At 53.3% G+C, this 24,879-nt stretch overlaps 8 protein-coding genes across 8 annotated transcripts; 3 read left to right on the top strand and 5 right to left on the bottom strand.

Moving 5' to 3' along the window:
- Positions 1-97: 97 nt before the first annotated feature.
- On the top strand, positions 98-1,059 carry BO94DRAFT_521132 (uncharacterized protein; the record flags this gene model as incomplete). Its single annotated transcript, XM_025610135.1, has 2 exons — positions 98-182; positions 247-1,059. Coding segments are annotated over 2 exons (896 nt in total), but the record flags the coding sequence as incomplete, so codon positions are not given.
- A 324-nt stretch (positions 1,060-1,383) lies between these two features.
- On the bottom strand, positions 1,384-3,569 carry BO94DRAFT_537171 (protein arginine methyltransferase RmtB). The gene is made up of 4 exons (XM_025612205.1): positions 3,111-3,569; positions 2,568-2,981; positions 2,271-2,508; positions 1,384-2,212 (listed from the first exon to the last, which is right to left on the bottom strand). The coding sequence occupies exons 1-4, from the start codon at positions 3,346-3,348 to the stop codon at positions 1,462-1,464; spliced, it is 1,641 nt and encodes a 546-aa protein (XP_025465154.1). The 5' UTR covers positions 3,349-3,569; the 3' UTR covers positions 1,384-1,461.
- A 77-nt stretch (positions 3,570-3,646) lies between these two features.
- Positions 3,647-5,803, top strand: BO94DRAFT_496712 (Mo25 family protein). The gene is made up of 6 exons (XM_025609300.1): positions 3,647-3,831; positions 3,895-4,057; positions 4,150-4,210; positions 4,316-4,791; positions 4,851-5,123; positions 5,191-5,803. The coding sequence occupies exons 2-6, from the start codon at positions 3,953-3,955 to the stop codon at positions 5,428-5,430; spliced, it is 1,155 nt and encodes a 384-aa protein (XP_025465153.1). The 5' UTR covers positions 3,647-3,831; positions 3,895-3,952; the 3' UTR covers positions 5,431-5,803.
- A 357-nt stretch (positions 5,804-6,160) lies between these two features.
- On the bottom strand, positions 6,161-6,815 carry BO94DRAFT_548293 (uncharacterized protein; the record flags this gene model as incomplete). The annotated part of the gene is made up of 2 exons (XM_025613389.1): positions 6,161-6,477; positions 6,548-6,815. The coding sequence occupies 2 exons, from the start codon at positions 6,813-6,815 to the stop codon at positions 6,161-6,163; spliced, it is 585 nt and encodes a 194-aa protein (XP_025465152.1).
- A 325-nt stretch (positions 6,816-7,140) lies between these two features.
- On the top strand, positions 7,141-9,691 carry BO94DRAFT_471182 (putative TBC domain protein; the record flags this gene model as incomplete). The annotated part of the gene is made up of 2 exons (XM_025608370.1): positions 7,141-9,249; positions 9,311-9,691. The coding sequence occupies 2 exons, from the start codon at positions 7,141-7,143 to the stop codon at positions 9,689-9,691; spliced, it is 2,490 nt and encodes an 829-aa protein (XP_025465151.1).
- Positions 9,692-11,408: 1,717 nt separating this feature from the next.
- On the bottom strand, positions 11,409-12,974 carry BO94DRAFT_470831 (uncharacterized protein; the record flags this gene model as incomplete). Its single annotated transcript, XM_025608353.1, has 1 exon — positions 11,409-12,974. The coding sequence occupies one exon, from the start codon at positions 12,972-12,974 to the stop codon at positions 11,409-11,411; it is 1,566 nt and encodes a 521-aa protein (XP_025465150.1).
- A 1,509-nt stretch (positions 12,975-14,483) lies between these two features.
- On the bottom strand, positions 14,484-17,333 carry BO94DRAFT_471173 (DIL and Ankyrin domain protein; the record flags this gene model as incomplete). The annotated part of the gene is made up of 4 exons (XM_025608369.1): positions 14,484-16,004; positions 16,070-16,474; positions 16,534-16,976; positions 17,147-17,333. 4 exons carry the CDS (start codon positions 17,331-17,333, stop codon positions 14,484-14,486), a joined length of 2,556 nt encoding a protein of 851 aa, XP_025465149.1.
- An 892-nt stretch (positions 17,334-18,225) lies between these two features.
- On the bottom strand, positions 18,226-23,776 carry BO94DRAFT_602536 (mitotic regulator LTE1; the record flags this gene model as incomplete). Its single annotated transcript, XM_025616427.1, has 3 exons — positions 23,022-23,776; positions 18,533-22,944; positions 18,226-18,500 (listed from the first exon to the last, which is right to left on the bottom strand). Exons 1-3 carry the CDS (start codon positions 23,408-23,410, stop codon positions 18,226-18,228), a joined length of 5,076 nt encoding a protein of 1,691 aa, XP_025465148.1. The 5' UTR covers positions 23,411-23,776.
- Positions 23,777-24,879: the final 1,103 nt, after the last annotated feature.

Below are 24,879 nucleotides of genomic sequence, written 5' to 3'. Positions count from 1 at the left end.
GTTCGCGACACATGGACGCAAGTGAGGCTTAGGCAAGGTACCCTGACTTAGCTTGCCCCATCGATCGGCCCGCCCCCCTCCGTCAGTCCGTCCTCACCGATGACGCTACCCTCGAGCACCTGTTATCCTGGAAGCTTGACGTGTCTAGTCCTGCCAGGGAATTTGTTGTTCAAGATGCCTCTGTCAGTCAAAACTCCCGTTCCTGTTCTGCCATGCTTGAATACTTACAAATCGTCTCGTCCGCAGTCACCTCCTCGGCAAGAAGTCATGGAATGTCTACAACACAGGGAACATCGAGCGCGTTCGGCGCGACGAAGCCCAGGCAAAAGCCCGAGAGGAGGAAGAGGAACGTCGTATGCAGGAAGTTGATGCTGATCGAAGGATTCAAATACTCCGCGGCGAACGGCCTTCGACGCCACCTCCGCCGCCCTCAGCACCATCCGCCTCCCAACCAGACCGGAAAGCCTACACCGATGATACAGGACGATCGCGGAAAAGAAGACGCCTAGCAGGGGAAAATGACACCGACAGGGACATCAGGGTTGCGCGGGAAAACGCACAGTCAGCACTGGTTAGGCGGGAACAACAAGCCCCCGCACGTTCGAGTGATGCGCCACTTCACGATAGTACTGGCCACATTGATCTGTTTCCTTCAGAGGCGAAGCACAAGCCCGTAGAGAAGAATGCAGAAGCAGAGAAAGAAGCGGCAGAAAAGCGGCGAGGCTACGAAGATCAATACACGATGCGATTCTCCAACGCGGCGGGTTATCGACAACCCGTGGGCCAAGCCCCGTGGTATTCGTCTTCGCAGCGTGAGGGTATAGATCTTGAATCTGCGTTAAGCAAGGATGTCTGGGGAAATGAGGATCCCCTGAGGAGGGAGAGGGAGAAAGCTCGCATGAACGTCAATGACCCGCTCGCGGCCATGAGAAAAGGTGTTCGCCAGCTGAAGGCGGTTGAACAGGAAAGAAAACGGTGGAATGACGAACGGAATCGAGAGTTGGAAGCTCTGAAAATGACCGAAAAGCGCCGGTCTTCTCACCGCAGCAGGAGATCGCCGTCTAAGGACAGCCTCCAGGACTTCAGGCTTGATTCTTTCCCAGATAAACACCGGGACGCTCAGGATCGGAGATCTCATCGGCATCATCGACCTCGCAGAGATAGAAATCGAGATCGTTCGCATCGACGAAACTCTCATTCTGGTTCACGCTCCCAGCGCTCTCACCATGATCGTCACACCCGACGTGAGGATACCGGACGCCATGATGAAGAACCCAGACCGAGACATAAGTGATCATTACTTGTACTCAGTGGCACTGCTCGGCTGGTTACCGTTTATGAAAGCCCGCCCTGGGCATATGATACGAACTAAAACTACCCAAGGTATGGTTATGCTTCTAGTTTTGGATTGAAGTGGGTAATGACCCTGAGGTGTGTGAAGAACACTATAAATATATATGCTCACTGCAGTCCCCACTTCTGGGCACCCTTTTCAGTTTCCTGCGCTTCCCATTCGATGGTAATATCCAAGGAGCGTGATTTCTCCGACTTTTTCTGATAACCGACCTTTCCAGTGATAGTCTGTCCCTTCTTCAAGGGCACACCTCTCTTCTTCTCGCGGTCAACGAGAAGGACAGCCTGTTGCCAGTGCGTCTCGGTGCCATAGGGCCCCGTGGTGAAGGCGACAATGCCCTTCTTCTGCATTTCGGAAGGAATGGCATCGTCTGCAATGGGGGACTCCCTCGAGGGCATGAAGAAAATGTCGAACCAGACGGTCCAACCATCCAGCGAGTCAATGTCTTCATTGAGCGTGACCTGAAATTCTTTCAGGAATGACAGCTCATCGACGGTGATGGTGTGTAGAGGAAGGGGAAGGAAGACGGCAGAATCGCCAGGAATCGATGACGGCGGCACGGTACGGACCAAAGCCTCATCGTATATACCCGTGAGCATGCTGCTCATATTGAAGCCGTAAACACTCTTCCAGAATGAGATGTGGTTGGAGATGAACTCAGAGTCGGCGAAAGGCGCAATACGGAGCGTAGCGTGCGATGGGACCATGAGTCCTCCCGGGGCGAGATACCGATCCCGTGCGTAGATGACCGAATCGAACATGGCCTCAAACAAAAGGCCATAGCCCATCCATTCAGAAATGATGATGTCAACCTGCTGGACAGGCAGGGTAACTTCCTCAATCTTACCGCGGACGCACCTAGAAATTCAAATGTCAGTTACTCAATCCGTTGATATCGAAGATACTGCGGGCATACGTTATAACATCACCGAAGCCATTCTCATAGATGATTTCCTTGGCCCTATCGATAATGTTGGAATTATCGACCGAGATGACCTTTTTCGCACCAGCCTTGGCACAGAACATGGACAGAATTCCAGTTCCGCAACCAACATCAAGGACGACCTTATCCTTGAACACATGCTTGTTCTCGTACACGAAGTCACGATAGGCGTCAGTGCGGATGGCATCCTTGAGCATGGACTCGTGAATTGCTAGAGAGGCAGCGCGTTAGTAAAAGAGACCAACACCCAGAGGGTCAAGGAAGCCATACCGTTGTAGGCATAGGACGTGAAGTAGTCCGCGTCTGCTTCTTCAATCTTGCTAGCGGCCTTTTGTGCCGACAGAACGCTTGGGGAAGTACCAAGCTTCTCATCCTCCTTGGCTAATTGTTCTTCCATCGACTTCTGTACGGCCTCTCTGTACTCAGAGAACTGGGTTTGAAGGCGTTCCAAGTCCTCCTGGAGCTCGATGACACGTCTCTCAGCATCGGTACCGCCAGCCGTTTCGGGCGTCTCGTCTTCAATGTCATCCAGACTGTAGAGAAGAGCATCGTCCTCCAATACAGGCTTCAGATAAACTTCATCGTCGAACTTGTCCGCGGAAGAAACGTCGGGAGACATGTTTCCCTCCTTCACCTGAGTCCGGACGTAGTTGACCAATTTAATAGTTCCCAGGAAATCCAAGTCTGATAGCAGAACGCAAATTGATATGTGTTAGCCATGGTATAAATCGTGGTATCATCCAATAGAGATCGTCCGGGCCTGAGCAGCGGATGAAATATCAAATGCTAAATCCAATACAATTGACTACACACCGAGCTCCTTTTGAATCCTCCGCAGGTCAAAATTGTACTTTTCTTTGGTCTCCTTCAGCATTACCCGCACGTCGGAGTAGACTTTGTCGGAGAACAAGCCAACGACAGGCTGGGTCTCGTCATCGGGTTCAACGTCTTCCCAGCCTTCCTCATTGCTAACTTCCGAATCGTCGGAAGATATGGAGCGTGCATCGTTGTCGATGGGCAGACGCTCCGAGGGGAGGGCGGAAGCAGACATGGTGCGGCTGCGGGGAAACAAAACCAACTGAAGCGGTTTCTCATGGGATGAATGGGGCCGGGTTCGGTTTTCTAAATCTCGACCGAACGGGGCAGATTCGACGGTGCCGTCAGTATTATGATCAACGCGAAACGAAGACGTCCAGTCCGATAGCTACCGAGAATCAGGTACAGAGAGGGACGTGAGGAGGGGTTGAGGTCGAGAATCCCGCCGGAAAAAAGTTAAAAAATGGAAAAAATAGAAAAACTCGGAAAAGGCAGCCCCGCCGGCAGGAGGATTTGGCGACTTTGTTTATCCACCTGACGGGCCCAGAACTGCGATACGCTACGCAGATAACCGCCTGAGGCCAGCGGCTTCCCCGCCAACAGCGTCACCGCTTCCCTCCAAGGAGATCGGACCAGACGGCTCTCGCTCGCTCGCTCGCCCGTCAAACTACTACCCTCGGAGATCGTGGTTGCTGCCACTGAGAGTCTGTGGAATTCGGTATGTCGGGGTTGCTATCCGTTGCATGTCTCTTGTGCTAATCTGCCGCCTTGATATATAAAGACTCAACATCACGCCGCCTTCATACGTTATTTGGGTTCCGTTGCCGATCCAAACAGCCATGGCTTTCTTCTTCAACCGCGGCCGATCACGCCAGCCGTCTGATATTGCCCGATCAATCAAGGAGCTCTTGGTGAGACTTCGGGAATCACCAACAACTGCCAAGGTCGGTCCCTTCGCTCTGCCTTGTTCACGTTCACTGCGCCCGATAAGCAACCCGAAAACAAAGAACCGCCCACTGAATCGGAACCCCTATAGGTTGAGGATGAATTAGCAAAACAACTATCTCAGATGAAACTGATCGTTCAGGGTACTCAAGGTATGTTTGACTCACACTTTCTCTCCAATCGCCCTGTTTGTGCAGCGCGGGTGCGAGAGCAGAGATACTTCCCGCATGGATTGACTGACGTGGGCTCTGTTGTAGAAATCGAGGTATCCCCTGAGCAAGTCCAAGCATTAGTACATGCCACCCTTCAAGAAGACTTGCTCTACGAACTAGCTCAAGGTCTCCATCGTCTCCCGTTCGAGGCCCGGAAGGACACGCAGACCATCTTCTCACATATCCTTCGATTCAAGCCCGTCAATGCAACACATGCCGACCCTCCCGTTATCTCATACATTGTCCATAAACGACCCGAAGTTATCATCGAACTGTGCAATGGTTATGAGCATAGTCAAAGTGCAATGCCATGCGGCACTATCTTGCGAGAAGCGTTAAAATTCGACGTTATTGCGGCGATCATTCTCTATGACCAGTCGGAAGAAGGGGAGCCCGCGATCCGACTTACAGAGGTCCAGCCTGGCGTGCCACAAGAAGGAAATGGTATATTCTGGAGGTTCTTTTACTGGATTGACCGAGGCAGCTTTGAACTGAGCGCAGATTCATTCACAACATTTAGGGTGAGAAACCCTGCTCACCTCTCGAACCGTACCGTTGGGTGATGCTAACAAACCCACAGGAGATCTTGACCCGCCACAAATCCATCGTGACTGGCTATCTAGCGACAAACTTCGATCGCTTCTTCTCCAAATTCAACGAAGTACTTGTACAGTCCAGTTCGTATGTCACTAAACGACAGAGCATCAAGCTTCTAGGAGAGATTCTGCTTGATCGGGCAAACTACAATGTGATGATGGCCTATGTTGAGAGTGGCGAAAACCTCAAGCTGTGCATGAAGTTGCTGCGGGATGACCGGAAGATGGTCCAGTACGAGGGATTCCACGTTTTCAAGGTATGTGGGCAGAGTTCAGCTTAACGGTTTGCAATTATGCATGCCTCTGACAATGAAAATAATTCAGGTGTTTGTTGCAAACCCGAACAAATCGGTACCGGTGCAGCGAATCCTGATCAACAATCGTGATCGGCTGTTGAAGTTCCTACCAAGGTTCCTGGAGGATCGGACAGACGATGATCAATTCACCGATGAGAAGAGTTTCCTAGTGCGTCAGATAGAACTCCTACCCAAGGAACCAATTGAACCAGCACGGTCCGCACGCGAAGGGTCTCGATCTGGTATCAACACAGCTGCGGTGGCCTGAGATCAAGGTGGTACGACCATTGGCTAGGGACGGACAATCATCGATTCTCATGAGCGATTATACTCTTCCCCCTGCTTTCTTTTGTGGACTAGGAATGGGCGGATCTGCGTGGAGGGGCCGTGTGCACTGGGTGTACGCTTGGCCTCTGGGTCTTGCATTGAAGGACAGCTGGATTCTGGCCTTCTCGGAGTTAACAGTGGGAGTCGATATCTAAGGGCAAATTAGGTTTGATATGAAACCTGGAAACCGGCGGAAGGAGAAGGGCACTCAGCGCAAGAGGATAAAGGAAAACCAAAAAAAGGGAACCAGTCCTTGCATGTAAGTAGACCGGATGTAGATAGGTAATCAGGGAAGTGGAGCAGAGCGTTTGAGGATATACTATATACACAGTGAGTTAAACCTGTTCTTGATTCTTCACCTCGGTCAAGGGGCGCTGCTCAGGACATCCTCCTACCTACCTATCTACTACCTAGTCACGACTCAATCGATACTAGTGACGTTGCCCGCTTTCCCCTTTTCCCAGCCAGTCCCCCTGATGTCACACCCTCCATCACAAAAAGAAAAGGGAATTTAAGGAAGAAAAAGATAAGAAGAAAAAAAGAAGGAAAAAAAGAGATCAGCCAAGAAATAAAAAAATGTATTGGAACGAACAGTATGTCTGTGTGTGCGCATCAGATCCATGCTGGGAGCCCCAATTTCCAGCCGGGGTGGTGTGTGCGCAACGAGGGGATCAACCGTCAATCCTCGCTGGCAAACCGTTAGGCACGGAATTTCTGCCAGGCCCACGATAGAGGAATGAAGAATGATGGGGCGCAATTCCACGAACTCGCGAATTGACGGGCGTCTGGGCGACGGAGGAGGTACTATTCTTGTCTGGCGACGCAAAGTTAACCGTGTAAAGATCCACTGCTGCGTGGCCCTTCCGAGGAATTAAATGATTAAATGATACTAAATTAATTCGATAGTGGATCGCAAGCCCCCTTCGCGATCCCTGCCTGGAGTTGGGTGAAGAAGAAAGAGCCAGCGTCGTAGGCGTCGTCGAGTTTTCTATTTACTAGTCAGTTGGTAGTTGGTTGGTACCTAGTAGGTACCTACTCCGTACCTAGTTCAGTCGTACCTACCAGGACGAGGAGAAATCTCCCTAATGCAACACGACGGGAGCTGAGATTCTTCTCCATTCCTCTCTCCCGCTCTCTTTCCTTCGTCCTCATTCTTATCAGCCAGATAACCTCATCGTGACCACATTCCTTAATCCCCATCTCCTCGAATTCCTTTGCAGCCAGCGACCAGAGCCCAAGTGCCGCGGTCCAGCCCTCTCTCCTCTCCGTTTCTCGCTCTCTCCCTCTCTCCCTCTCTCCTCTTCTCCCACCGTTGGGGGCGGCCATGGTTTGCTACGCAGGAGACCTCTTTCCCCCCGTGTCGTTCATTCTCCGTCGTGTGACCGTTTAATTTTTATCTTAATACTATTCCAAATCTTAATCAATCGCATCGAGAACCCCCTCGGCGCCAGATTCCCATCCCAGATCCGTTCCTTTGTCGCTCCAACTCTCCCCGCCTCTCCCTCCCTGTCCCTCCCTCCTTCGCTCGCTCCCTCCACACCCCCCCCTTGGTTGCATCTTGCACCACCGCATCGCCCGGAAGCCTCAAAAGGCCTTCTTTAATCAGCTGCAGCCCATACCCCCAAGTGAAGGCATAAGCCATGCCAGGATAATGGTGGAAACGCGTTCCGCTTCTATACCTGCCGCCATCATGTCCGACTCCGCCTCCACTATTCAAACCGTTCCCTACGACGAAACCATCGCTGCGACTGCTCCTGTGGCCGTCCGATCTGCCTCGTTCCCAGTTCCAGTTGATTGTGCTTCGTGCTCGGAGGGAAGATCACACAGCGCATCGTCCGGGGGTGCTTGGGATCAGTCAGGACCCGCGCTGTCGCAACAAAATACGAGATCGCTGCGGAATCGATTCATTGCCTTGCCAGAGGCCGGGGCCTCGACGGTGAGCTTGCGCTCGCTGCGCAATAGCATCCCTAGTATCATCGTCAATGACGCCGCCTCTCGCCCTGTTTCCCGTCCAGGTTCTCGGTGGTCGGAGCGCAGATGGGGTGGTCTGAGAAACAAGAAGTCGGGAGAGTTTGATCGGGATGAAGACGATACACCCCCTGTGCCTCCTATCCAGGCCCCATTCAACGGGATACCCCTGGATATTCCGAACTCCGCGCTCGATGGCCTCGGGACGCAATCCATGCGGTTCTCCAAGCGCGGGAGTCTCATCCAGGAGGAGTCGAAACGCCAACTACAACAGCAAATCCAACAGGAGGAGGCAAGACGACGAGAAGCGGGACAACGAACCCAGAACAGGGAGGACCAACAACAGCAGGTGCCCGCTGAGAGGGAAATGGCATCCCCTGATGTTGCCTCGGAGCAGAACAGCACAGAGCCGGAGAATATGGAGGCGCCCCCGAGGCGGTCAAAGCCTGCATCGACCCTGCGCGTCAGACACAGTGCCATTGCAAGCAGAGCCATCTCTGCGGACGAAGATATGCTGTCGCGACGGGTACGGCTCATGTATGAGAAGGGGGAAGAAAATGTGACGGACTCGGAGGTCGCAAAGTCAATGGCCATGGAAAATGGTGTGTTGTGGGAAGATGGCCCGACCAGCATGGAAACCTCTCGTCTCTCTGGACCCAGTATATCAGGTACCGATACAAAGAGTGTGGTGTCATCTCTCGGCCCAGACAATACCCCAGCCATCAAAAGAGAGGCCCACGAGCTGGCTGGCGGCATCGAGTATTGGCAGAATATCAAGGCCGGTGATGTAGATCGATACGGTTTCATCCGTTCACCGACGTCCAACTCCACCGAAGGCATCGACCCCAGTCCGATCCAGCGGGTTTCTACCAGCCTCCTTCTGGCTTCCGAGACACCTCGTCGAAAACATTCCATCCGCCCCCCATCGGCTATTGGGGGCAATCGCTCTTTTACAGGCCTTACAGGCCGGTCTCCAACGCGGAAGTTGTCGGAGCCTTCGATACGGCCAACTTCATCTCACAGCATGTATAGTTCGTTTATGATGCGACGGTCAACCTCACGGTTTCGTCGGGCGGCCAACCACCTGCCTCATAATCGTGATCGTCGCGTTAAGGATGAGGCGAGCGATATGCTCACTCACCCAACAGGTCCTGTAACCCCTGGCGAGAAACAGGATGCAGCTGCCGCCCGCGCGGCGAGGAAAAAAGAGTGGGAGAGAGAAGATAAATGGACCAAGATGGCTCGGCCGATAAGGAGCCCAGATGGCGGTGGCATGACGTTCGAGTTTGACACGACCAGCTCCAAGCTGATTGAACGGACATGGAAAGGCATCCCTGACCGATGGCGAGCAACCGCCTGGTACGCTTTTCTGAAAGCTAGCGCCAGACTTCACAGCAATAGCCCTTCTGAAGAGGAGCTTATCGAAGCGTTCAATGAGTATCAATTGATTTCGTCGCCAGATGATGTCCAGATCGACATTGACGTCCCGAGGACCATCACCAGCCACATCATGTTTCGCAGACGGTATCGCGGAGGCCAGCGGCTACTATTTCGCGTGCTCCACGCGATGTCCCTGTACTTCCCCGACACAGGATACGTCCAGGGCATGGCCGCCTTGGCTGCAACTCTTCTTGCCTACTACGACGAGGAACACGCATTCATTATGCTCGTCCGACTGTGGCAATTGCGTGGCCTGGAACGTCTCTACCAGTCGGGGTTTGCAGGCCTCATGGAGGCCCTAGGAGATTTTGAACGAGAGTGGTTGGAGAAAGGAGAGGTTGCTGCCAAGCTGGTAAGGAATCCGACTAACCATCCCCCTCTACTTTCTGTATACGGGAATCTAATAAGATCAGAACGAAATCGGGATTCCTCCCACAGCGTATGGCACCCGGTGGTACCTGACCTTGTTCAACTATTCCATCCCATTTCCCGCCCAGCTCCGCGTCTGGGACGTATTCATGCTCCTCGGCGATGCCGACGACCTCACGGTGCCCGGCTCCTCGGGCAAAGGGAGCAAGAAAGAGGCACCTACCAGTGCCTTCGGGAACGGGCTCGATGTCCTCCACGCGACTTCCGCCGCTTTAATCGATGGGATGCGCGACATCATCCTGGAATCCGATTTTGAGAATGCCATGAAGGTTCTCACCAGCTGGGTCCCCATCAAGGACGTAGAGCTATTCATGCGGGTCGCCAAAGCAGAGTGGAAAGTTCACCGTCGGAAGAAGTCGTCTTAGTGATTCGCTCTACTACACTACCGAAGCCTCAATGAAAGGCAACCACAAAAACATGGTGTGACATGATGATATACTCCACAGCGTGGACTTCATCCCCACCATCCATCATACCCAGATCCATATTCACTTCTATAATAAATCCTTACACTCGCCCACTAACCGCCAATATAATCTTCTCGGCTCTTTCAAACAGCCTATCTATTTGGCTTACGAAGGATATCCTTACGATTCAACCAGACGATTCTTCATGATTGAACAAAAGTCGTTTTGTTTGTGTCTTTCATTCTTATACTATTCTTCCACCTCTTTACTCGACTTACTCATCTATTTCATGGACGTGCTTTTCATTAACGGCTCTCACATCACGATATCACCATCTACTGATCGACATCAACTTTTCAGTCGACTATGAAAGAACCCCATACATATACAAACTCATCCACACCCTCACTTCAGCATTAATCCCTATTCTTAGGGCTTTCTTTCCCTCGTGGCCTCCAGACTCTCTATGCATCTAATATTAATTAGATGCAATAGCAGGAGCACCACCACTTGGAGCGAAAGAAGACCTCGGGCTTCGTTGCTCTTCTGCACAGTCCATCCGAACCCGACGCAGGAGTCCATACAGTGGCGATGGGTGGTTGACCATTAATTGACATGAGGATGTCCTGCCCTGTTTACTTCCATACATACGTTACTTACACTTGTCTGCTGATTATTATAATTACCGCGTCTACACCAACCAACCATCATTCACACCTTCACACCATTTCCTTGTTGTCTGCTGTCCTTTCCTCTTCTTTTCCTTTGGCTTGTTCTGTTATACTACGCCACGCCATACCATACCATACCACATTACCCTGCTGATGTCAACTTTACTTACCTATGTATTAGGTACCAACTACATACTTAATCCCTTGTTGGCTCTGATACCCATTCATTTCACGGCTGTTGATTTCTTCTCTTTGTCCCGTCTCGACTTACTTCCTGGTCTATCTTTCGTGCCGTGCCTATTTGTCTGTGTTATCTTCTCTTTTGGAATGTGGTAGACACATCCCATCCCATCCCATCCCATTTCGAGGACTGTTCATTCTATCAGTCTATTTATCTTCCCGTGACCTATGCAGCTAGCCCCTTGTCTACTAGATTCTCATCTGTAATAATACATAATTGCCCGGATAATAAACACCGTAGTTTGTATCAAATCACAGTCGAACTTTGGCAACACGTCGAATGTATCGACATGCTGGATGAAACTCCTCTGTATAATTTCACGTCCACTCTAGCAAGGCTAATCACGCACAGGGGTATCAATATCTATCCCAAGACTTTTCACCAGTCCCGTCAGCACAGCTGTAGGACGACGAAGCTCACAAATACACCAGATTCCTGGAAACCGCCGCGATCCAGTCGAGGGTTGACCTATGCGTGAATATGGTGTACGAAGAAGAAGAAACGAAAAGGACATGACGAGTACAAAGAGCAATGGTATCAGCTGGAAATCCAATTATGATTGGAGTAAAGAGAGAAAAGGCGGGAACGGGGAAGTAGAATGTGTGATAGCCTTTGCTGCGGCTGTCGCTCGGCTCTAGCTTTCCTCACGCAAGTTGTTGATGCGGAAGGGCAAGCAAGAGTGCAAGTCAAGACGTTACTTTCAATTGTTGACAAGCCTAGAATGGGAGATCAAGATAATGTTCAGCAAAGAGAGGAACAGATCTTAATCTCTCAAAGCAGAATCGGGCTCTTTGGGCTGCAATAAGGTTTTCGTTGCTGGAGAACATGCAGGACTAGTCCGAGGCTCGAAAACAGAGGTGCCGGTCTCGCCAAGTTGTACTCGCGATGTACGGGGTGAAGTGACACGGCCTGCAGACGTAGCTGTCTCTTCAGGTCGTTCCAGATCATCTTGTTCCTTCAAGCTCGCATAATCCGCAGTCTCGCGTTCTGGAGAATTGGCCGGGCTTGGTCTTCGACTGGTGCCCTCGCGTATTACCTCCCCTGCAGGAAAGTGGTACGAAGGCGATGCATCGCTCGGCCTTGGGAGAGCGCGATGAGAATGTGTCGGCGGTGTTGCTTGCTGGGGATGGTCTCCTGGAGCTGGCGACCCTTGCCGGGATGTCTGTGATGAGCTAGGGAAGAACTCAGGGATGCGAGACGATGGTAATGGCGCCGGGTGGTGTGGCCCGGGGGCCTTTCTCTTTCGTCCTGGAGAGTTATGAATTTCTAATCGACGGGGCTCCTGAACGGGCCCCGGGGACTCCTGTCGGGCTCTCCCCGGTGGCGCATTGCCTGGCGGTTGGGCTGGAGGAACCCAATGGTGGAAATACAGGGATGGTGGTGACTGGCGTGTTGAAGATTCCAACTTTCCTGGTAGCGGCTGAGTTGATGGGATCGACGACCCCGGGGCGTAGTGCAGGTTGCTCAGATTGATGGACGGCGGTGGTTGGAGTTGCGACTCCCTATGATTCATCCGGGGGATAGCTGGCACGGGAAAGCGTGGGTCGGCGGGGCCATTGCCTAGCGATGGCCGACCGAGCGGTTGCGGGGTAGGGGAGGCTCCAACGGCGTGCAACGGCTGGGACAGCAGCACTCCCGGAGGGGGCACTGTCGGATGGTGCGCCGGCGGGGCAACATACGGATTCGGAGGAACGGTGCGGGAGTCTTGACGAACATGTGTGGACCGGCGTTGGACATGGGGATGTGCGTGAGACAGAACAGGCATTTGGGGAGCCGAGCCGCGAGCTCCAGAGGCTTGAACCAGGAATTGTTGGGTGAGTTCCAAGATCGACGGAGGCAGACCGCCGGGACTGATGCCAGCAAAGATGAGCGGAATCATCTGGGGCGGAACCCCTGCCTGCAGTGAATCACGGAGCATGCTTTGCTCAACTCTCCGCTGTTCGAGCCGGAGAGTCTCTTGGCGTGTCTTTTCTTCTTCTTGCTTCCTCCGGTCCTCCTCGGCTTTGGCCTGGAGCCACTGTCGCATGGACTCATCTGAAGTCTGCCATTGGCCCGGGGGCGGCGGCAGTGGCTGATTCATAGGGCCCCTGGTCACATTGGCGAAGCCCACACTGGGCGGGGGCAAGGTCAGCGAGGCGGGAGGTGGCAGTCCGGAGCGCGAGGAGTCCATGGAGCGGTCCGTCGAGGGTCTCGAGGGTGCGGTGGCCGCCGGCAGGTCAGGCACGGGGGGCGGGGAAGACCGTGGGGTTGGAACGGACTGGCGGACGATTGAATACTCATGAGGACCTTTGACACCGTTCTGGGAGGGGGGCTTCAGCGTGAGCAGCATATTCTTTCTAAACAAGCTCAATTGAGCCGGGGGAGTGGAAGGAGCGGTCAAGAAGCCAAGGTCAATGAAAGGGAGTGAGAAACAGAAGTAGAATTAACAGCATGAACTAGAAGCGATAGGCAGAAAGATAAGATAGATCGCGATGGATCACCGCTCCACCGGGTCAAAACCAGATGATCGACAACCATATACATGAAGGAAACGGGAGCGATTGCGTCAGGACAGCCCAGGGGATATGGGGAGTAGAGGATCGATGCACGAAGGCATCTTCTTGGGGGGGGCGGAAGGAAGAGGAGGGAGACAAAAAGTGTAAGCAGTACTAGTAGCAGGTAGATGACGAGAGCCAGACCGGATCAGATCCGATCCGATAAGAGTGTTGCAGAGGGCAGTGGCTTAGATAGCAGGACAAGCTCTGCGAGATGGTGAAGAAAGAGAATCAAGTGGCAAGTGAGATCGAGAAGAAAGAGAGGACGAGAGAGAAAGAAAGAGAAAGAGAGAAGAAGGGCATCGCAATCGCCCAAACAGGGAAGCACCCAAACAGGAAGGACACACTTACCCAATCCAGAATGGTCCCCGCACGCTCGAATCGGATCGGGAAGCCACAGACGGGCGAGGAGGGCCTGAGGACGTAAGGCCGGGAAAGAGGTGCCTGGCGGTGCCTGAGGGCCAAGAAAGGCGAACGAACAGGAAGTAGAATGTAAATAAACTGTCCCGTCAGACACTATCGGCCACTGTCAGACAGCAGACCAGCAGAAACTAGTACTCCGTAATCAAATCAAATCAAATCAATCAATCCACCACCTATCGATCTGTCTATATAGATATTAGATACCGGTGCCTCCTCGATCGGAACTCCATGCGCCAAGTGGATTCCATTGCGTATCGGGGGCGTTGGTGATGACGACGAACGGGAGTCGCGACTCGTCATGCTTTGGATCCCACCACTGCCACCAGCGCCAACGGACCACTATCGAGTGCTCTTTTGGGCCGTCCCATTCCCAATGCGAGGGTCCCCTAATCTCCCACGTAATATCACTGCCCGTGATTCCTCCCCAATCGCTGGCCGGCCGGCCGTGGAGCGGGCCAGGGCCGTTCCTGAACGGCCTGGTCCAGGGCTTTCGCCTATCAAAGTCTAGATGCCGGGCTTCATTGGCCCGCCGTTTCATCTCCGTCTCGTCCCCCCTCCCGCCCTCTTCCAGTAACCCTAATGCCCATCACTATCTCCTCCACATTGTCGGCCGGCCCATCAGACCACCTCTGGCCCGGCTTATCTTACGCGCATCGATCGCTCCATCGGGCTCTTCTATCTCGTTGATTCGTGATGCTCCTTGGCCCCCGCGCTTAGCTACGTAACGTAACACAACTATCCATCGACTGGGCGCCAGATGGGAAATCCGTTTCGCTTCCAACATGCTCGGCAGATCAAAAAAAACCTATATACTAGAATGAAATCCCAGGGTATCCCGTTTCGCAAACCCCGTCACCGTCCTTCTGCCCCGGTCCCTCCGCCTAGCTATCGCGGTCGAACCGACTCAGCACTTCCGGAGGTACCGTCGGTATGTATTTGCGCGCGCGTTCTCGGTTGGTGCCGCCCCAACCCGCCCCATAACTAATCAGCATATCGGTGCTCGTGGGCAATGAGAACGGAAGCGTCAGAGACGGGTCCAGGAATACATTGTTACTCCGCTCATCCATCCAGGCTGAAGGGCCCGGTCGCGGAGACGTCACGCTCGAACCAGGGGATGCCACCGACGCCCGCGTGGAGGCCTCGGGGGAGGCGGCTGCCTCGGAAGCAATTGATGCGGGAGGGGTCTGTGGACGTCCATCCGTTGGACCTGCCTCCTGCGCCGTGGCCTTTTGCTTGGCCGCCTGGAGCTTCGCCTGCTCCCGAAACAGCAGCTCGGGATCACGTTGCAGGTCGATCAGGAATTTCATCGCCGGCTTAGTCAGACCCTTTTCCCCAACCTCGGGCCGATACGATTTGACCGCGTGCAAGAGTTGGGCTGGGGTTAATTGCTGCAGTTGTAGCAAGGTCGTGACGAGAGACTCAAAGTCATCCCCGAGCGACGAAAAGCACTGGAGCCACTGCAGGAGCTGAATCACCGGGGCGAGGTGCCGGCGCGCAGCTTCCATCGTGCTCTCTCCGGTGCTGCTTGTTGACCCGTTCTCGTAGTGTTCGGGTTGTCGGTTGTTGTTCCGGGCCCAATCCTCCAGGGTGGACACATTCATGCGGATTTGCATCGCCTTGGTCCGAGCCAGGTAGCGCTTGGTGGACATGATGCGGTTGAAGGTTTCAGCCCCGAGCCAATACAGGAGCTGGGAGATGATCTGCGTAGTGATGACGGAATGCACATCGTAGAGATCCAGGACAAAGAGAGTGGAGGAGAGGAGGGAGGTGATGTTGCGCGGTGAGACCTGTGCTCGCCGTCTTGGGGATGGGGGGCGGAAGCGCTTCTCCGCAGGCTCGGGGGCTTTGGCCTTGGATTTGGAACGGAACAGCTTCCACTCGTTCTGGAAGTGGACATCCTCCAGGCCAGGGATGGTTTCATGGTCCAGCATGGCCGCGTCGAGCACCTTGTTCATCCGACGCTCGGCATCGCGGATGATGAGGATAAATATTTCGTTGATCAATTCGGCCAGATGCAGCTGAAATTCTACAGTGGCTTCCACCAGCCCGCCATCTTTCTTCAGGTAATGTAGTAATAACGTGGCGTTCGACATCCAGAATGCGAGGATCGTCATATCCCACTGGTGGCGCTCAACGACATCATTGATCTTATCGGTGGCCGAAACGAGGAGCTTTGCAAGCAACTCGGGACTGGCGTGGTAATGAGCGTATCGAGCACTGAGGAAGAGCAGGTTGGCGGGGACGGGCTTTTGCGACGGTGATCGTTGCGGTGTCATGTTCGTGATGATGATGTTCAGGATCCGTTCTAGCTCGCTCTCCTGGAAGACAAACATCTGATCGTTCAGGCACCGATCCCAGACGAATTCTTGCTGCTCCTCTTCCAACTCGTCTTCATCCAATGACTATCATCGGAAACAAGCGTCACAATTAGCGTATTGACCTCGAACTCAGCGACGGCAACACTCACATCGAACTTCTCATCAAGCCCCAGGCTCGATAAATCCACTTCGAGGTTGATGGCGCTTTCCTCCATCATCATCCGCCGCTTCATCTCATTCTCTGCAATTTCCTCCTCAAAGCGACCGTGTCCGAATCCGGAGTCGTAAAAGTCGTCTTCAATAGCGCTCGGCCCGAAGTGATACCCATTCTCATGCAGATACTCGGAGATCTCGCTACCAGGTTGTGCAAAGTCAAATGCAGTTCCACCAGACGAGGACTTGATATCCGGAGACGCGCCGTGGTCGAGGAGGATCTTCGCGATTGTTTTATGTCTGTTCGTCATGGCCCACATCAACGCACTCCACTGATTCCGGTCCTGCTGGTCAATATGGGCGCCTGCGTCGAGGAGCGCTGAGACAACATCCTGGTGTCCCTATGCCGAGGGTCAGTTTCGCGCAATCCAAGCAGGAGGCCAGTTAGAACAGCACGTACAAAGCAGCTGGCATAGATCAAAGGTACCGTTCCCTCTTCATCCGGCATGTTCACATCCACGTACTCTCTCGCCTTGCCTTGCAGCAATTTCCGGACACGCTCCACATCGCCGTTGCTAGCCGCCATGTTCAAGCTGCGCTGTAGGATATCTTTTTTCTCCGGGTCTGATAGCTTCTCGTCCGTTGCGATGGCCTCCTCATTGGCACCAAGCGAGTCTACTTCCCGGTGGGCAGCTTGCGCAGCAAGCATCTCCATCAACCGGGCATCGCTGTCCTCCAACCGAGCGGTGGTCGTGGACTCGTTATCGTCGTCGGCAGCGGCGGCCAGCCCGCGCCCATAGTGGGCCTGTAGATTATGTTCTTCGTCATGCGAGTGATCGTCGAGGGCAAGGCTGAAGCTCAATGGTTTGGCGGCCACGGGGGTAGTGAGGAATTGGGATTGACCTGCGGAGTGGACACAAATCAGTGATCTGTTCTACTTCTCGTTATGTCCAACCCCCCACGGTTGCCTATCCCGTCTGGGGAGTATTCTCATGAAGCCCCAAGAAGCATGGTAACGTAGTCACTCCAACGACTTCCTATTGATGCGCGACAGACAACAGGAGGCAACGCACCTTGCCAAGCATCATACATCTCCATCTCGGGTTGAATGACGGGCACGGAACGACGGTCGTCTAAGGACTTGGGTAGATCATCGGGGAGCCCGGCGTGCATGGACTTGCGTGCGCTGCGGTCGGGCAGCTCGGGATCACTGCGGTCGAGTTCGTCCGACGCCCCGCGGGGGGATCCGGAGGCGTCCATGGCGGTGGGATTGCGATAAGGTCAGGAACCAACAAAGAAGGGAGGGGAGGGAGTCGGGCAAAGGAGCGCGGGCTCTCGCTCCATGGAGGAGAGTACGGGGGACACGGGGGAAGAGGGTGGCCTCTTTTCGATTTAGCGGGAATTCCCCTGAGTTGGGGGGATATATTAGAGAGAGAGAGACCGAGACCGAGAGAGGGATGGAGGGGAAGAGAGGGGGAAGAGAGAGGGGAGTAGGCAGAGGCAGAGAGGGAGGCCGAGAGAAAAGGCGGAACGTAAGACCAGACAGGCAGGTACTAATATCTAATGAGTGCGGCAGGAGATTGGGATGTTCCCGGCCGACGTTCGTTCCGTTCGTTCATGAAACTGGGCTCGCTCCACCCGGAAGATTCCAATGAGACACGCTCTGCAGCTGCCATGACATACATACACATAGTTACATACGTGTTGATTACGCCTTCGGTTTCAGGTTTCAGGTTTCATCATCACCACTCCGTGGGGTTGGAAGGAAACGCCCCTTTCACTGGGGCAAATTGATCGCGCTATCAATGCTTAGTACCTCCTCCGTCCTAAACATCGCTTCATAACCCCCCAAAATGCAATCCCAAAAAAAATACCCCCAATCCCAAAATGCCGCCCTCGCAGATAAATGCAATTCTAGTGTACATGGTAATGACATGCCTACCCCCCCTATTCATGGCCATAAAGGTGACTGTCGTCGTGGATATCTTGGTCGCTGGTAATCATAGACATTCAGGGTATGCTTGGGTATATTAGGTGCGTTGGTGAAAGGAATGAACAACTCCTCCATGCAAAGCTTTATGTTGTTGTTTTCTGTTTTTCTGTTTTTCTTGTTTCTCTCTTCCGAGTGTTTTAGAAGGCAGACTCGTGATACTTAGTCCAACTGCTTACTGCGCATCTGGACTTGCTCTTCCGAGAGCGATGCAATCCAGAGGCAGCGTTCGATGATGCCGGGCATGGGCTCAAACCGATACCTTGTGCTCGCATCGATGAGTCGGAGCAGGCTCTTGACTATCTTGGCAGTGGTCCGGTAGCGCTCAAAGTTGATCAGCGACTCCTCGCCCTGTGTCGTCACTCGCGCTGGTTTTTGTGCATTGTAGGTTAGGTCGTGGACATAGAGGCCTGGGAACTTCAAGTCAGCTTTCAGGTCTACATTAATAAGTATAAACGGGATAGCTTACCGACAAACGGAATGCAGCCGTCTTGCGCATTCGCCATTTCCATCTCAAGACGGAGTTCATTGAAATTGCGAATCGGCTGGATTAAAGATTCCATGTCCTTCAGCAGACGCTTGTCGGCAATTGGTACCAACGCCCACGTGGCCTGGAGGCGAGAGCAGTCAGTTGACGAGAGAGCAATCGCGATCTGAAGCATTGTGGCGTAGTTGCACATCCTCCTTGCGTGTGCTGCCGTGTGGATGAACTTTGCGATTGTGCGCGCTCGTTCGTGGATATCTTGGGTCAAAACAATTTCTGAGAGCACCCATCTCACCATCAAGTTAAAGCGCCCCACAACAAGGTCAATGCCTCTATGCTCGTCTTCCATGAGAAATTGCACCCAGCTTAGTGTGGAGGGTGATCCACTGCTCCATCGCATGTCAACAAGATCCTTCCAGTCCACTTCACTTAATGCAGCCATCTCCACCAATGTCAACTGCTGGGCAAGCACATGCGATTCACATGATAGAACAAATGGCACGTGTTCGGGATTGGCAGTCTTTAATGGCTCTGGGAGTCGGCGAGCGCTTTCCGACTGAGAAAGGACGTCTCCCGATAACTGCTGCATATTGATGGGACGGTCACTTGCTTGTTCCGTCATCTTGTTTCTTGGAGATGGGTCCGGGGTTAAGGGTTGGGCTTGGAAAAGCACCGGGTTTAAAGGCGTAGTGCAGGATGCCACGGATCGTGTGTTTTGTATAGTCATCGGAGGAGAAGGGGGGTGGGCAAGAGGATGAGGCGGAATGCCAAGCGACGAATCGCTCATATTCTGCGTATCTATCGAGAATCGTTGCTCTGCAGCCTCTTGTGAATCAATCATATCAACCGAAAGCTCGGATGACAATCCTGAAAGACGCCCTGCATGCTTCCTTGGACCAGAGGGATTGACGGGGAGCGTCGAGCCTCGTGGGATGCGCTTCATACTCTCGGTCTCCTTCACAATATCAATAGACGGATGGGACGATTCCATATCTGACATATCGCGACTCGCGAAACTCGGCCGAAAGCGAGAGGGTCCAGCTCTGTGAGATGTAGGACGGCTAGTCACAGGTTTCTTCATCGACTCGTCACTCAATCCCCGTTCTAGCAGTGGTATGGAGCTGTACGAGTCTTCCGATTCCGCAATCGAATCAGAGTATGGTCTTTGCGGAACAATACGCCCCTGAACTTGTGAGTAAGTCAGACCGTCACCAAAGAAGGTTTGGCGTCTCCTAGCGACCGCATCCAAGCTTGTGGGACTCTCGCGTCTTGCACCCGCATGACCTCGATGAAACCATTCCTCTTCATGGACCCCACTTGGCTCATAGCTTGAAAGTTGTTGTCCTGGCTCATCAGTAAAAGTTTCAGCACCAGCGCCCGATGTACCTTGCCATTTCCCTTCAAGTTTCAACAACGTCGACTCGACGCCTCCATCATCGTCATCTGGGATCTGTGCAAATTGCGCAATGGCAGCCTCGAAAGACCGCCGCAGGTTCTGCGACGAATGAGTTGTCAACAACGAAAGTCGCGGATTTGGAGGGATGAGACTCGTCTGAGGCCGTGAGTTAGGATCATCCACTCGGGTAATAGCCGTGTCGGCGCCAGAACTGCGGTAAGTAATATCAGATGCAAAGGACCCGGAATCTGGTCTAGATTGAGAGCCACCACCATTTCGCATCTGACGCAAGTCTCCACCAGGACGCCTGCGCAGTGTCGGCCCAGAGGGTCTATCCGAATGTTCCCGAGAGCACCGATGAGGCAAAGGAGGGACGGGCTCACTACCCATGGTGAGACGGTGCTTTGATATCCCACTCTGAAAGGAAGCATATTTCCGGAGGCGTAAAGAAGGGGATGTTCTCTTCCACAAAGTCGACCCGCGCTCAACAGAGTACGATCTGCGTGACGAGTCGGGATACCCGGAGGGGCGACGGAAATGAGAGGCCCGACTCGACGGCCCTGGGTCGGGATCGTCGTAGTAGATAGGTAACGAGTACTCGTCGGTCGCAAGGGTTGACCTCTGAAACGGCGCATACAAGGACGGGGCTCTCACTGTCACGGGGGAAGGTTCGACTTCCAAAAATCCAGGGGGTTGTTCAAGTCCTGCATTCGGTCCTCCGATGGCCCCCGACATAACAGGGATTCCCAGGCCGGTTCCGTCTACGATAACAATGGATTCGCTACCTGTAGTAACCTGGCTTCTTGCTCTCGCCGGTCCTGGTGCAGGATGAAAGTCCGCATGTCCATCATTCCTACCCGCCCGTTTCTGTGATTCAGGCGACTGGGAATCTGGTGTTGTATCGACTTGCTCAGCAACCGCAGCACGGTATTGCCTCAAAGCTTCGTCACAGAGCGTGTCAATCCTCATGGGCTTCTTCACCGCAGCCGCCGTCTTCTTACCCTTATAGGCATCCGATCCGAATGCAACGTTGGTTGGGAGAGCCGACGTCCTCCCCCGTTTCGAGGAATTTGCGTGTCCGTGCATAGCCCGTGAAAGACTGCCATGGCCGCCATGTCGACTGTTCAATACCCGACGAATCGAGCCAATAATCGTCTTGACACCAGAGGTTGAAGGTGCAGGTTTATGTATGCCGAACGTGGTGCTCCGACGGTCCGCAGCAATGTCCTTAGCTGATGATGGTAAAGGGGGCGATGGGGGAGCCATCATGATAGTGTATGACTCCGCTGGTGGATAGAGTTCTCCACGAATCAGACTACCGAGATCAAGCACCTCCTGCGCAGAAGCCGGGCCCTTTTGCTCAAGGTTGAAGACAGAGGGGGGCGCTCTGTCATCTCGAACAGAGTCCGAGAAGCTGCCACTACGCTTGTGAGCATGACCATGATATGGATAGCGGCGCGAAGAAAGGGGTGAAGGAGGGAAAGGGTCTCGTGAGGAAGTCGGGTTGAGAGGCATAAGGGGCACCGGATGGGGCGCCTTGCTGTGGACAAAGGACAAGGACAGACGCTTCGGAGATTTGGGCGGCAAGGAACAGGAGACTGGCTGGGCGCTCAGGTCACTCCCAGCTGAGATTGGCACACTCTTCACCGTGTTTGATGAATTATTCCGACTGTGTTGAACCACTGGACGGTACTGGTTGCCTGGAGCGCCAGCCTCCAGCCCGCTTTTGGTACGCACCAGGGTCAGTAGGCCATCGCCAGTCGCCGTCTCTAGCAAGCTATCCGTCTCCTGACCGCCGGGAATAATGGCAACATCCGGGCTCTGGAACGCATCTTGATGGTCTGTGACATCCCAATAAAGACAGCATTTCCCATACCAGCATCGCTTCAAGTCAATGAGGATTTTCAAATCACTCATGCCACCGCCCTGTCGAGACTTGACATCATCATACATGTTGTTGATTGTTTCACAAAAGTGAGCACGCAGGTCGTAGTCGGCAATAAAGTCGTCCACGAAATAGTTGAGAATCCAATGCCGCAGAGCTGCAAATGTCCGAATACGAATGATTCTTCCGTCATCCTGCAGGCGATTGATAGCCCACCGTAGTCGAGCGAGAAGAAGTGCGAGGAGCGTACCAGCGGAGATATAGGAGCGAAATGTCAAGAAGAAATCGGATACAAGCTCGTAGTCCATGAATGATGCGGAGGATATTTGTGCGACAATACGGGCCGGTGTAGCAGCGCTGATGTCTTTCGTGCCGGAAGCATAGCGCACCACCGATTCATTGTCCATTTCCGACACTAACGTCTCAAATATAGCTGGTTCGATTGGCTCTTTGGGTTCATAGAAGACAAGGTTCTCGCTGACTGCAGAGTTCCGGGGCAACTCGATGGCACCCGCTCCTGAAAACACCGAGCCAACGAAAGAGGGCCGTTCCGGGATTTGCAAATAAGCATCGGAGGCTAGGGTTCCAAACCAGTATTCCCTCGGGAGTCGTGAGGTGCGCAGGTTATCCGAGAATGAGGTTGTTGAATAGACAGAGCTGTGCAAAGCAGCGTCATTATCGAGGTGGTTGTGAGGCAGGTCCAATCTGTAATGAGGAATCGAAGCCTCCAATATGCGCGGCGACCGTTCATTTGCTGTTTTTGGGCGATTATCAGGGCGATCGATGAAGATACGGAGCTCCCCAGCGCGACCTGCACGCGACTCCGACCGCTGCTCTGAGATTGTAGAGAATGAATGCGCTTTACGAGGTCGATGGTGAGGTAGACCGTAATATTGAGAACGCACCGATTCCGTATTGACTGAGTCGCCATCTTCGCAGCTTTCTTCAGGGATGTAGTCCGGGCGTAGCTCAGAGAGCTGTGAATTTGACCATCTTGACGGCTCATCGCTCTCGGGACCATTGCGTCCGTGCGGAAGGTGTTCGTGTCTAGGTTGGCTGGGTGAGGGGACAGAAGGCGCCGGGAAGGGTTCTTTGATCGACGGGTTGCGAATTGGCCTGAATCATGGCAAGGGGTTAGCATTGTGCTCATGACACCTAGAGCCACCAAATATAGCAAGGTGCGGCCACTTTACCTGAGGAAGATCTTCCCGTTCTGGCCGACATTTCCCACAGTAAAGTGGTTCGGTTCTCTAGCTCCTACAACTGCATCACGCGGTGCTTGCGGGGGGTCAGGTCGCTGGAAGGAGCGCTTTCGCAGTATCTCGTGGCTGTCCTTTACCCGCAGAAAAGAAGTGGCCAGCCGCTCCCGGGTTGTTCTCGAACCAATGGTCGGGTTTTCCTTCATGTTTCTCCCGTGTGCAACCGTATTGGCGCGTCGTAGATCGGTTGTCGCATATTGGGTATCTGCGTTCTCTGATGCAGTCACCTTGGGTTTCGACTCGATCGGTGTTGAAAAAGTGCCCGTCTGCGGTTGACCTGGCTCACTTGCGAAACGGTCCAAGGATGTTGAGCTCCACGCCATAATGAGCGCCGATGTAAGTACGCAGCTACACGATCAGCAGCAAGTGCCTTTCGCAACAAGAACTTCCAAAAAGAATTTCCTTCCCGGGAGGGACAGAAAGCCTTCGTATTCACCAGCTTCGGCGAACTAGAAGGGGAGATGAGACAGGGACAGCCCACGCTGGGATCGCAATATGTGCTTGCGACACGACATGACCAGAGCCTGCACGAAGTGGTGGTGGTCCTTTATTGAGCGTGACGGTGATAAACGTCCGACATTGGAGAGAATGGGCAACAGTAGCACGAGACAATGTGACGATCGAGCCCAGGACGCTCGGAGCAGGGGGACAGGAGATTACGGAAGATAATAATAGAAGCGTGGTCGGGGCGAGAAGAACAGGCCTTGCTCAGGAGAATAAATGCCGAATGATAGGAGGGGGAAAGAATAGACCGAGAGCACGGGCGGTTGTAGTGATGATGGGGAACAAACAATAATAATAGATGTAGGCGATAAGTAAATATGCAGGAATAAGGCTGGCGGCGGCGATGATGATAATAATAGGTAATGAGCAAGGGAAAATAAAAGCAGCGCAACGAGTTGGAGAGAGGGAAGTGGAGAGCGCGGTGGAGAGCGCGAGAGAAGGAGACGCGCAGAAGAAGGGTTTGGCCGGGAGTTTTGGGATTAGCCCGGCCAGGCTGGGAAGGAACGAAGGACTACTAGTCAAGTCACTTGCCTTAGTCCCGGTCGGGTTCCAGCACGGCGGAACCATCAACTCAACTGCTGTCTGCTGCTGCGGCTGGAAGTGAAGCAGAAGATGGCGAACCATGGTTCCCAATTGGTCATAGTGGAGGGATGCCATTCCATGGCATGATGGGTGATTGGGGGGCTGGGGAGACAGAGAAGAGGGGATGGTTCCTATTTCCTCCTCCTAAATAGTCTTTACCAGTCAATCCGCTCGAGAAGAATTTAGCCTTCATCATCCCCTTCTCACTTTCCCTAGATACTACTAGTCGATTCTTCCAGTCAGCCAAATCTTTCGAGGAACATCAAAAGTCGGTCAGTTGGTGGTCGATCTACCTCAGATCGTGGGACCGCAACATCCACCGGGCTAGATTAGTCTCCTAAGGGGGTAAGGAGTTCAGTCGACGAATTCTCGGTGCGAGCCAGTCATGTCCACCTGGGACGGGCAAGCTCCTCCAGGCTGGATGTCATGCGATCGTGGTACTGAATGGCCCGGGTGGGCTCAATGGGACCAGCTAAAGTGAAGAGGGTAAGACTAATATCCCTCGACAATCTATCTATGTATATGATGATATACCTATCAATAATTATCCACATCATACGGTTATAGTTTTATCAGATATACCTGCTCCATCTCGACTATCTAACCCTACCTACAAATCTCTGGATCTTGCCCCGGATGATCTGACAAGATCTGCGAGCGAGGTAGTATCTATCTACTACTCTCCGTCGACTTCGAGACCAGCCGG

This window comes from Aspergillus sclerotioniger, assembly GCF_003184525.1.
Source record: "Aspergillus sclerotioniger CBS 115572 chromosome Unknown BO94scaffold_22, whole genome shotgun sequence".
NCBI lineage: Eukaryota > Fungi > Ascomycota > Eurotiomycetes > Eurotiales > Aspergillaceae > Aspergillus > Aspergillus sclerotioniger.
The sequence above is the reverse complement of the archived record's forward strand: the minus strand, read 5'-3'. Positions and strand labels throughout refer to the sequence as shown.